General features: G+C 47.9%; 1 protein-coding gene across 2 annotated transcripts in view; it reads left to right on the forward strand.

The window, feature by feature from the left end:
• The first annotated feature begins 1,735 nt into the window (after window positions 1-1,735).
• Window positions 1,736-13,100, forward strand: part of PTGIS (prostaglandin I2 synthase) — a 53,285-nt gene continuing 41,920 nt past the window's right edge. Inside the window, exon 1 of one of the 2 annotated variants that reach the window (XM_083744468.1) lies at window positions 1,736-2,638. In XM_083744468.1, the coding sequence (XP_083600594.1) occupies window positions 2,553-2,638 (86 nt within the window). In that variant the 5' untranslated portion in view covers window positions 1,736-2,552. Of the gene's footprint in view, window positions 2,639-2,968; window positions 3,007-13,100 lie in introns of those variants that run through there. The other variant, XM_083744469.1, reaches the window with a different exon arrangement.

The following is a 13,100-nucleotide window of genomic DNA, read 5'->3' on the forward strand; positions in this document are numbered from 1 at the left end:
GGGGGCATTAACTCAAATGGAGACTGGGTTTTTTTTGGTGGTCAGGTATTTGTTTCTACAACACACACTGGTGGCATCGTATCAAAATATAGCAGTGATTGTAAAAATAAATAGACAGAGGAATATATCAAGATACTGTATACAAAATCAGGAATTGGATAACAATGTAAAATCTGTGAAATGCATCTGAAATCACTTAAGTCAAGTGCAAAAATAAGGAATGGGTGAATGGTGAGCCAGCGCTAAACATCTGTTCTGCAGACTTTAAACAAACAAAAAATCTAAAAAATAATGGGGAGGGAGGATTAACTGAATAATGACTTTCTCTGTAATTCATCCACTGTACTGCAAACAAGGCTGCAGTCTGATAACCTGCTTGTTTCTGAACAAATCTCACTGCAATTGTCAACATCTACAAGTGAAAGTCCATAGAATCAAGCAACACAATAATTTAATTTTTTAAACAAACAAACAAACAAACAAACAAATAAATTGTCCAGTAGCACCTTAGAAACCAACTGAGTTTGTTCTGGGTATAAGCTTTCGTATCTCAAAAAGTGTGCATGCACACGAAAGCTTATACCCAGAACAAACTTAGTTGGTTTCTAAAGTGTTACTGGACAATTTTTAATTTTTATTTATTTATTTCGACTGCGTCAGACCAACCCAGCTACCTACCTTAATTTTTTTGCTATAAGCTTGACTAATCTTCTTTTAAAGCAATCCAAATTGGTGGCCATCAAACTTGACTACCTCACTCAGGAGCAAACTTTGGTCATCTTTCTGTAATATGTCACCCTGTATGAGGCCAAAATTTGGTGCCCTCGAAATGGATCTTATCGGTTATATGGATCTTCTCAATTTTACACCCCTTGGCTCAGCTCCCTGTGTGCGGGTACTGCCCATGCCATCCTAAATCCGCTGCTGGCTCACTCCTAACCCCTAACTATAGATAAGCAAGATAAAAAGCACAAGTCCCATTCCCAATACAGTGGTACCTCGGGTTACAGACACTTCAGGCTACAGACGCTTCAGGTTACAGACTCCACTAACCCAGAAATAGTACCTCGGGTTAAGAACTTTGCTTCAGGATGAGAACAGAAATCGTGCTCTGGTGGCGCAGCGGCAGCAGGAGGCCCCATTAGCTAAAATGGTGCTTCTGGTTAAGAACAGTTTCAGGTTCAGAACGGACCTCCAGAACAAATTAAGTACTTAACCCGAGGTACCACTGTACTGTTCCTTAATGGATCCCACCGTCTACATTCAGCAAACTATCTGTTCCTATTCTCTGCTTCTTGTTTCTCAACCTAATCCCTATGAGAACTTACTCTATGCACTTACTCTATGACTGCTCAGCCTTACTCGAGAAGAGACTTTGCTGAAGTACCTTATCCAAAGCTTTCTTAAGGGTATGTTCACATTACTGCTTCAGAAAGCAGTGCCGTTGCCCCCCACACCACCCCGCATTTCACAGCTCCCCCCCCCCCCATTAAGGGTTCACATCAGCATGGCTGCATTAGGGTCAAAATCGTTTCTGTTTCTGTACACACAAGGGAGAATTGGCAGGCTTTGATGTTTTTACCCTATACAAAGGTATATTCACCCCTTGGCTAGAGATGACTTAGGATGAGAATGGAATATGAAGCTGGTTTGAGAAACAGCTCAGCGAACAGTAGTATTTTATAACGAAGCAGAGAGAGGGGGGATGCATTTTGGATAACGTGGTCGTGTGGACAGGGATTGAAAACCCAGCGCTGGAAATGCAGTGAGCACATTGCAAACGGGAGTGTGAACCCAGCCAAAGAGGAAAGTGCCAACTCTGGGCTTGAGGACACTCCCAGAGACCACTGAAGGCTTACTACGGTTACGCGTTTAATGGGAGGAGCAGGGAATAAGGCACCAACGGTGCGTCCTGCGGTCCTGGCCCTGTTGTTTGTTTGTTTGTTTTGTTCTTGGGGGCCTGAGAGGGCTCCAGTGCGACCCATACCCCAAGAGCGATCCAACCACTCCCGGGAAGAAATCGCAGCCTCGCACCCGTCCACTGGGCGAGGCTGGAGGTTGTTCGTGTGGCATCCACGCGCTCTGGGCGCGCGACGCACACTGGAACCGTTGGCTCTTCTCGCCAACGGTGGAGACGAAGTGAAGCCCGGGAACCGACGTTGCCTGCCCCACCTTGGATGGCGGCCGTGCCTTTCTCCCTTTTCTGGAGCTTCTGGAGGGAGGGCCGGGGTCGGCGAAGGCGGCTGCCACCAGCACCTGCCTTGGCGAGAGCCAAAGGAAGAGGGAGCGCGGCCTTTTTTGGAGAGGCAGGCAGAGCTACGCTCCCAGGCGGTGGGACGGCTTGAAGGCGCTGCTGCGGCTGCCGCCTTCGAGGAGGGCTTTGCGGTCTGACGGCGAGCCAGGCTGCGGTTGGACGGGTGGGGGCAGGCAGAGAGGAGCCTCGGGGGCGGGGATCGAGGGACTCAAAAGCGCGTGCAGAGGCAGCGTGCGCGCAAGGCTGAGCCCAAGTCTCCATCGCGGCGCCGGCTTCTCCTGAGCTGCCCCGACGTGCCATGGCTTCGCTCCTCACCGCCGGCTTGCTGGGGCTTCTGCTAGTGCTGGTGCTGGTGCTGCTGGCTTCTCGCTTCGGCAGAGCGCGGTGAGTGAGCGGTTGGGGTTCGCGGCGGCTTCCACCTGTTCTGGAGGAGGCGAGGTATGGGCTGAGGACGCAGGAGAGCGCCACGCGGCTTCGCTGGAGCTCGCCAGGTCTGGATGTGGGACATTTCTCCTGGGAGATTTACCTGCGAGGTCGCCTTAGCCCCATGGATGCCCACTAAACTGCTTAAAACGGGCACTGTTACATGTGCCCCTTAATACTCCATCAACATTTGTAAGAAGACGGTATTTTAGGGTGACAGCGTGGCGGTCCACACTTTGGAACTCCCGGCTTATTGACACCAGGCAGGCGCCTTCACTGTACTCTTTGGCACCTGTTAGAAACATGTTTGTTTCAGCAAGCCTATCCAGGCATGTAGAATCCAGGCACGTGTCTTAGCCTGGTTTTTAGCTTATTTTTGATCTTAATCATTTTTAGAATGCTTTAAATAGCTTTTTTTAAAAAAAAAAACTGCTTTCACTTATAATTTCATTACTTTATTCTTTTTGTGAATTCCTTTGAGAGTTGCGTGTTTTCTGTTTCATTTTTTGTTTTTTTATATAATATATGTTTGCAGTATTGGGTTCCATAATGGAACAACGTGGCATAATAAAATAAAGGGACATAAAATGGGATTGGACCTGAGGCAGGATTGAAGAGGCAAATCAAAAAGTTGGTCTATTATTGAAGGGGGAGCATTTAATGTTGGTCATTCGTTTTGTATCTTTTTTTAAAAAATAATTTTAATGTGTTTTAATGCTTTCATTGAACACCATTAGGATAGCTCAGCCAGTAGTGCATGAAACTCTTAATAATGCCATTATCTGCGGGTGCTAGATGTGACTCCTGTGTTTGCATGTGTTTTAACAGATATATCTATCGTCTGAAGATAATGCTTAATTAATCTGATGAAGCTGCTCTGGTCTATGACAGTTTATGCCATAAACCAATCTGTCAGTCTTTACCATGTGGCAAGAGTCATCATGTGAGGATCAATAAACGTGCATGAAAAAGTAACAAATAATCTTGTGGTACCTTAAAGACTATGATGAGGTGGGCTGTAGTCCACAAAAGCTTGTTCCATAATACTGTACAGTTGTTAGTCATTCAGATGCCACAGTACAGTGGTACCTCGAGTTACAGACACTTCAGGTTACAGAGTCTGCTAACCCAGAAATAGTACCTCAGGTTAAGAACTTTGCTTCAGGATGAGAACAGAAATTGTGCTCCGGCGGTGCGGCAGCAGTGGAAGGCCCCATTAGCTAAAGTGGTACCTTGGGTTAAGAACAGTTTCAGGTTAAGAACGGACCTCCAGAACGAATTAAGTTCTTAACCAGAGGTACCACTGTGCTCTGTTGCTTTTGCTGCAACAGACAAACAGGGCTGTCCCTCCAGCATATGTGTGCTAGATTTATTTGCTGGCATAGAACCACCTAGAGAACTCAGTTTTATGGGTAGTATACAAATATAGGTTTGTGGAGTTGCATCGCGGACATGCCATCCAAATGTCATTTCCAAGTTTTCTAGATAATATGTACATTTGAGCCGCATTGTCTTCCTGGCCTGCATTTAGCATGTTAATGCATGCATGGAAATCGGATAGAGGCTCAAAGTTATGTAGGGTTGTAGTCAACTAAGCTTTATGTGGGATAGACCCATTGAAATTCATGGACCTAAGTTAGCCATGCTCATAAATTCCATGGGTCTATGCTGAGTAGGACTAGCACTGAATAAAAAAATGCCCTGGAGTCCACTGTTATATATAGAGGGCATCCCTATCCCATCCAGTTCCATTTCACACCTTGAAGCCAAGGATGTGTCCAACCACCAGCATACCAGACAGAAAGACCCTCTGCAAACCATTCGAAATATAGTTGATAAATCTGCTGCATGCAAAGCATTATCAGGAGGGACAGAAGCGATCTCTCTACTGCATGTTGTATATGATGATGTCCTGTATTGTGGATTTATAGTAAGAAAGAACATGTAAAATAAATATTTGTTTACTCGGATAAGTGGAGGTTCTCTAGGGTCTTAGGAAAAAGGTTTTCCCGAGCTGTTTCTTGATGTACATTTCAGTAAGCCTGCCAAAGGATTAAGCCTGGAATGTGCTTTCCCACTGATGTGTGGTCCCCCCAGAGTATTCTTACCTATCCACAATTCTAAGAGCATTTTGTTCTGGAATTATGTGTCAAGGGAGCTTCTGGAATTTCCTTTCCTGATGCTTCCAAGGAGAAGATTTAGATAGGGACATCTGTTTTCTTATGTTCCTCTGTAAAGTGCTATTTACATAGGTGGTACTATACAAATAAATAAAAATCATTTATTAAAACAACTCAAAATCTTAGGGCTCCTTTAAGACTCTTCCTTAGTTTTCTTGCAACAGGTTAACAACGTTAAACCCCTGGAAGAGTTTGCTATTACTATATGTAAGGCAGGGGTGCCCAAACCTCTTTCAAAGAGGGCCAGATTTGGTGAAGTGAACATGTGTGAGGGCTGAGTGAAGTTGGGTTTTTTTAGGACTGAAGTAGTTGAGCTTTTTTGGGGATTTTACCCCAGGACATATGCTGAAATGTTAGAAACTTCAGAATCTAGACCAGAATGGAAAAATCCAGGCAGCAATATTTTTTAAACACAAGTTTTATTGACTTTGGTTTAATTTGTCAGACAAATAAAGCAAAGGGGTGCATTCAGGAAAAATGAGAGAATGCCCCCGAACACCAGGGGCAGACAGTTTTTATCCCCTTAGGCAAAGCAAAGTTCAGCCCTTGACCCACCCCTTACATATTCCTCTTTATACATATTCATTAAAAGCTCTACCAATTAAAGAATTGATGGTGGCCCTTCGGTTCCAAGCTGCATTATCCACTAGGTGGCGCTGCGAGTTTATAATCCTCTTGACCTATTTGCAATTCCCGTAAATGCTCCTTGACCCCCGCCTCTTTCTGTGGTTTTAACAGGTCGCTCGGTTTAGAACTTTGTGGTGGGCTAAACATCCTGCTTCTTGCTCTCTCCTCGGTGTTTACCAGAATTTTGGTCAGCAGCTATCTACAGGTGTGAAATGTTCTGACCACACATGCTGCATTTGCAAAGAATGCTTTTGCAAACAGAAGAGAGATAGCTTTTAGCCTTTTCAGCTTGCTCCTTTTAAAATGGCTTTCAGCTTATAAAATGGCTCCAGCCTGGCTCTCCAACGTGGACCTCTGGTCTCCACTCCTTCATTCCCCCCTTTCCATCACGAAAATGCCGACCGGTTACGGTCTCCATTTTCGTTTTGATGGATATATAGGTCATAGAGAGCCAGGATATGGGAGAAGTGGTAGTCCACTCGTGGCATCTGTTGGGGCCAAGGTGCATACCAGACATTCTGACTTATTGGCAGAATGGGCTACCATCTCAGCCATTTGTAACCTCCTATCGTAGGGTTATGGACGCCCCATTTGTTGGCATGGGAGGCCAGGGGACTCTTTCCCGCTTTGGCCAATACACAGGTAGGTTCTCCAATTCTCCAACCAGATACGATATTGTTCATGCCAGCAAGAATACAGGAACATCCAAAGAAATAGGGCAATACATACCACTCCTACCCACCAACCTCAATATTTCCATAGTTCCTCCCACCAATACTCGGGGCCATTCCTAATATTCTTTTACCGCTGAAGGGCCCACTGATATTCGTATTCAATAAACGCTTGGGCCTCTGGGGTCATTTTCCACCTTATTTCGGAAGCTCCTGCCACTTGGATCAACTTCCCAACTATTCCCGGTGGGTGGGGACCCCTGTGGTTTCCTGGGAGAGTACTATATCCAAAAGGGGCTTCTTCTTCCACGTAAATGATGTTGCACCCACAAGAATATATCCACCCCTGCAATGGCCTGACACACGGGGTGACTATATCAAGGGGTTCTGGTCCCAATACCAAAAGTCCTAGTGGTGCCTCTAAATTTGCTGGAGAGCAAGTTTCTACGTTGGGGATGCTGCCCTCGGGCACCCCTCCCATCCAATTCTTCTGGAACTAGGTGCCCTGTCTGTCTACTGGGTGGCAACTCTTATGCAGCCACAAGAATACCCTGCCACATTCAAGGGTATTAGGTGTGGAGTTACCAGGCCCAGTAGTTCAGGCAGTATTCTGGGATTTTGGGAGACTCGAGCCACCACGATAGTCACAGGTGGGGCTGCAGAATTTACAGACACCTGTTCAGCAATTTTAATGTGCACCTGATTCAGACACCCTCCCATGCAACACCCGGAGTAAGATTTGGGCCTGGTTTATCAAATGGGGTTGATATATCGCTTTACCATGCAACCAGCGGGCTATTCTCCCACAACCACAAGAGCAGTCTAGAACTCGATAGATTTCGACCGATCCTGCAGCTCTCCGGAGGAGCCACATCCAAGTGCGCTGGGCAATGCAGTGAATAAAGAGCCACAGTGGGAGAGTGGGATGCTGTACTGCGGCCGCCCTATTGAACCCTCGTTCCCAAGAGCCAACGAGTATGCCGTCTCTTACCACCGGCAAGACGAACCAGTCATAGCAGAGATCAGCAGACCAATAGGGTTGGTATGGCTCGGTAGGGTCAGGGCAATAAGACATAGAGCAAGTCAATAAAGAAAATAAGAGAGAAAAGAGAAAGTCTTTGTGACTGTCCTTGTGATGAGTAGTCGCAGGATCTCGTTGCCCGTGGCCCAACGCTTTTCCTGGTAGCGTCAGACACAAGGTGATGATCAGCTTCAGAGGGTCAGCAGGATTTCAGACGCGTGTGATGTACCCAGGGGATCACCTCGGCTACTTTCACTGCAGTAGGGGATGAGGGGGTCGCCAGACGCTGTCACCCAGAGGAACTGGTGAACCGGCTCAGCGAGACTGCCGCGGGACTGCACGATGTACGCTCGAGGGAATACCTGGAAAGGAAGCAAACACACACACGACAAACAAAGGGATTGTACTTGTCCTTGAGTGATGTGATTTTTTTTCATCTGCCCCAAACTGGCGGGGATGTCTTGGACGAAAGGGGGCAATCCTTCACAATCACGCTGGCCAGATGCCGGGGCACCAAAAACACGGCTGTCTGGTCCTTCCTGGAGCGTTGCTCCTTCTTGACATGCCCACTGATGTTCATCAAGGGTGTAACGCTGTTCCACATCATCTGGAGTGAGTTCTGGGATTATTCTTTTGGCATAGCAGGCATTTCCTGGAAATCTGGGCTGCCAGTTGATAAAGGTTGGCTATATAGACATACTTTTCCAGCTGCTTGGTTGTGGCATCTGGCCCCATGTGGGTGGACTCATGGTATCTCTGAATTATCTGCTGGGAAAGGGACTCTGGGATCTGTATCCTATCATCGGGGTAAGGTACCATCCTTCTTTGGACAATGTCAACTCCTGGGCATCTGCAGTGTCCCTTTCCTGCTTCGTATGGGCTGGTTTGTTAGCAGTGCTTAAGATCCCTTCTGGGACCACTGCTCCAATAACTGAGGCTGGGGCTGGTTCCCGGGCTGCTTCCTTGGCCACTCTGTCTGCCAATCGATTTCCCCTGGCCACTCCTCTTGGTCCAGTCTTATGTCCATAATCTCAATGCAATCGTGCGTCTGCTCCTCACCTTCTCCTACCGGCAACAGGGTAGCTGGGTTGAGGGCGGTGGTGCCCACTGGTGGAGGTCTCAGAGCTGCCTCACAAGCTGCATTATTTGCTTTCCGGTCGCCTCTAGTGACCATGTTCTGACCTCTGCCATGGCCTTTGCAGTGCATCACATCAATCTCTTTGGGGGCCCATACAGCTTCTAGTAACGTCTCAACTTCTGGACCGTATTTCAGAACTTTCCCGTGGGCTCCAATCAAGCCTCGCTCTTTCCATAGGGCGCCTTGCGCATGCAGGGTTAAGAAGGCATATTTAGAATCAGTATAGATGTTAACCTTGCATCCAGCTGCCAATTGCATGGCAATGCCTTTTGCTGTTGGACTTCACCTCAAAGGACAAATAACTCTTGGAGACTTTGGCCTCCTCAGAACTCTTGGAATGGCTTCCCTGGCCTGCACCCCCCACTTTTGGGTGCTCTATTGCCTGAGGAACAGCCTGCAACTGCCTTTTCAGCCTTTCTCCAACACACAGTCCATCATACACAGATGCGTTGAACCGTAGAAACAACTTCCCAAAGCAGCCTCAGCCCCCTCTGGGCTTGGTACTCAGCCCCCTCTGGGCTTGGTACTCTTTCTGGGCATCCTCTAGGCCCCTCTGGGCTTTCTGGGCGTTCCACAGACCCTTCTGGGCTTCCAGATCCCTCTGGTCTGGCTTCTACTGCGGCCTGACATGCCGTCTTCAGTGCTTGCCACACAACCCAGGGCTTTCTCCCTTGTAGTATTGGCAACAGCCAAGCACCAACGCTGGCTCTAAATGGCTAGCACCCTTTGGTCTCTCTCTAGAACATCAGCCACGTCTCCTTCACAAGCCTCCACTGCGCCTGTAAACTTCTTAATGGACTGGGCAAAGCCTGTTTCAGCCTGTGTACTTTCCCATAGCTGCTTTTCTGCCAGCCAATAGTACATGCATTTTGACCAGGCTTCCCAATTAGCTCCATGCAGCCTTTCACAGGGGTAACTCTCATGGCCTTGGTGTTGCTGAGCAGGCATCTTCCTCCCTGGCTGCGGGTCTCTGAATGGCTACGGCGGACCCCTCGGGTCCCTGGGCTGTGAGCCATTGCCGTGGCTATCACTGCTGCCTTTTCTTTCCTCCACTGCTTTTCCTCCCTCTTCTCAGCCTCTCCTCTTTGTTCAAACACCTGGGCGATGGCCATGATCTGAGATCTGGACATGCCCTGGAACCCAGGCTGTTTTTGGATTTTGGTTCTAATGTCCTTTGCACATTGTCCTATGATAGGTACTTAGAGCATTGCGATTGTCCACATTATTTGGGTCCCACTGTGGGTTGGTTAAGGGATATCATTGAGGCCACTCTGCCTCCTGAACCTGCTGTTCTTTTAGGTGTTCTAGAGCCTGTGTATTAATTCTCCTCCTTTCCTCTGAAGTAAAGAGAGTGTTCAGCAATTGCTGACAGTCTGTCCAGGTAGGCTCATGTGCTGCAAATATAGAGGACAGCAAGTCCACAATTGCCTGGGGCTTCTCAGCAAATGCAGGGGTGTGGGTCTTCCAATTCATCAAATCGGTGGTGGTGAAGGGGACATATTGAAGGGTGAATGTCCTAGGCTGCGGTGGCGGGGCAGGTGGGGCAGGGACATTTTGAGCACCGTCTTGCCCTGCCGGAGGTGCAGGGGGTGGAGGTGGTGGATTGTCAAAAACCACGCGAAGGGGGGGTCAGGACTGCTGTCCCTGCCTCTACATTGGACGTGGGCTGATTGGATCTGCACTGTTTTAGGTAATTTCCAAAGGCTTTTTCTCGACCCCTGTGATAAGCGTCTGCAGCATCTCGATACATAGTGGTCGAACTTCTGTATTTGCTCATCTTTTTCCTCAATTCTTTAAGACTGGGGTATAATTCATCCAGGACCTGGTCACTGGGCTCTGCCTTGTGTACTTCTGGGCTGGCTGACAGCCCCCCCCCCCTTTCCTGCTTCGGCTCCTGGGGCCGCATATCGGGGCAGCGGTGGAGCTTTGAGGATATGGGGCTGTCCCTGTCCTCCCAAGGGGGCCAGGACTTTTGCCTCGGATCCCTGGTAAATGGGCTTCTTGAGGCATTTTCCTGCCTGTGCTCCTTTAATTTTGCATTGATCAGTCTTATATTTCTTCAGCCAGGGGGTTGGGGGGGTTCTCTATTATCACGTGAACCTCTAGAACTTCATCCATGTTCACAAACTCATCCAAGTTAAATGGAGAAAGCTCTTCTTCCTCTTTTGGTTCTGTGCAGTTTTTTGTTTGTTTGTTTTTTAACTTCTAATATTTCTTCCAACAGACACCTGCCACATGGCTGCTCACACCCTGTGTCAGCTTCAGGTGTCCGGCTTGTTTCTTCATGCCTTCCTTCATCTTTTTCTGTGGCAACTAACTTGTCAACTGTGGTGGCCACAAAGATGCAGGTCCTCTCTTGAGGCTCCTCTGCCTGAGCCTCAAACTAGGGGTCTATTGCAGTGTTCTCTGAGACACACCTAAACACTGAGCCATCCAGCTGGTGCCTGGTTAAGGACACCAATTAAATTGCCCTCCCTGTCTCAACTGTAACTGCTATAGGTCTGAAACCATTTCGTATTTCCTAGCCATAGACCACCTCTCACTGGTCATCAGAGAAGCTAGGGGGCTGCTGCTGGTTTCCCTGATGTGTTCCAAACTGCCGCTGGTCACAGAGGTACCCAGCTCTTCCCTAACTAAGTTCTGGGATTTAGGTTGGCCTCCCTGGTCAAGCTGTAGTTACTATAGGGATCAAAACTATTGGAGGTCTGCAAGGCTCATGTGCTTCCCAGTTCAGTAATGGGCTTTGGAGAAACTAGGAAGCTTGCCTTACTACCAAAGCCACAGCTCAGCAGAGAATTCTCCAGCTCTGCCTGGCTGAACTCTTGCCTTCATTGAGGTCCAGAGATCTGAAACCTTTGTATACACTCTAGTTCTGTATACTAACTTGGATAACCTAAGGGATCTCTGGAGCGATCCCCTCCATCGCTCCCAGAGCTACATCTGAGTCTGAAACTCTTCCCTAAGTAGGTACTCAGCCTCAAAGATACCCCTTGTTGCCCTGTCTCAGTTAGGGCCCCTATGTTACTTCCCAGTTCACACAGAGTGCGCAAGCATTCTGGCGTCATCACAACGCCATAGTCTCCGCTGAATCCTTTCTTGAAATTGTTCAGCATACACTGTAGGGGAGTTACCGGACCTTTTGAGCCACCCATCCCATATTTAATATGGCCCTTGTGCAGCGTCCCCAAACACCAAACACACAGACACGCAGTTCCCAACTTTCCTCGCCCAGTCGAGCTCGCGCTGCTGGGAAACGAAGTACTTATTGGTTCTACCCCAGGGGAATACCCTGGGGTTGCACACACACACGCACCAAGTGCCTCTTTCACTGGACGCTGTACCACACACTAGCCTCCCGGTCCCCCCCTTTTTCCTTTCTGCTTTCCTTTAAATCCTTAAGCGTGGGTGGGTATTAGGGGCCAATCCTTCCCTTACTGCCACCAAGCACGCTTGGACATGTGATCAAGATGTCCCTTCTCCTTAGAAAAGGAGGTTTCCTATGTCCTCAGGGCCCTTTGCCATGTACTCACCCCAGCCGGCTGGTTCCTCCTGCCCTGTCAACCTCGGTCCTTCAATCCATTGTCTCCTCTCACAGGATCCAGCAGAAGGGTCAAATTGGCTTCGCCCTCCTCCGAAGAAAAACCTCGGTGGCGCCAGGAAAGCGGCCTATTGGCTCTTCCCCTGCGTCCTGCCTAGAAAAGGACAAGGGAGCTGCCTTCTGGTCTTTTTGAGGACTTAAGGTCCTTGATCCGAGTCACCTGTGGCACCAGAAATGTTAGAAACTTCAGAATCTAGACCAGAATGGAAAAATCCAGGCAGCAATATTTTTTAAACACAAGTTTTATTGACTTTGGTTTAATTTGTCAGACAAATAAAGCAAAGGGGTGCATTCAGGAAAAATGAGAGAATGCCCCCGAACACCAGGGGCAGACAGTTTTTATCCCCTTAGGCAAAGCAAAGTTCAGCCCTTGACCCACCCCTTACATATTCCTCTTTATACATATTCATTAAAAGCTCTACCAATTAAAGAATTGATGGTGGCCCTTCGGTTCCAAGCTGCATTATCCACTAGGTGGCGCTGCGAGTTTATAATCCTCTTGACCTATTTGCAATTCCCGTAAATGCTCCTTGACCCCCGCCTCTTTCTGTGGTTTTAACAGGTCGCTCGGTTTAGAACTTTGTGGTGGGCTAAACATCCTGCTTCTTGCTCTCTCCTCGGTGTTTACCAGAATTTTGGTCAGCAGCTATCTACAGGTGTGAAATGTTCTGACCACACATGCTGCATTTGCAAAGAATGCTTTTGCAAACAGAAGAGAGATAGCTTTTAGCCTTTTCAGCTTGCTCCTTTTAAAATGGCTTTCAGCTTATAAAATGGCTCCAGCCTGGCTCTCCAACGTGGACCTCTGGTCTCCACTCCTTCAGCAACAGGGGATGGATTAAATCGAACAGCAGTCCAGATTAGGCCTCCAAAACGGACTTTGGACATGCCTAGTGTAAGGGTGCAATTCTATATTCAGTAAGTCCTATTAAAGTGAATGAGACTTAATTCAGAGCGGACGTGGATATTGTTACTTCCCACCCAGTTTTCAAGCAGCTCCCTGCACTTACTGAGGTTTTGATTTCCTTGGAATGAATAGTTTTATTTTATACAACCTGAGCGTAGGAAGAAGGGTTCCCAGCCTTAACGCTTTCATAGATCTTGCTTCCCCTTTGGGTTTTCAGTACAGCCCACAGTCTACCACAGAGCAGCAGCTCGCTCACTCACAATTCTGGCTGTTGTTCTCCT

The sequence above is a fragment of the Podarcis gaigeae genome, assembly GCF_964106915.1.
Source record: "Podarcis gaigeae genome assembly, chromosome: 6".
NCBI classification, from domain to species: Eukaryota; Metazoa; Chordata; class Lepidosauria; order Squamata; family Lacertidae; genus Podarcis; species Podarcis gaigeae.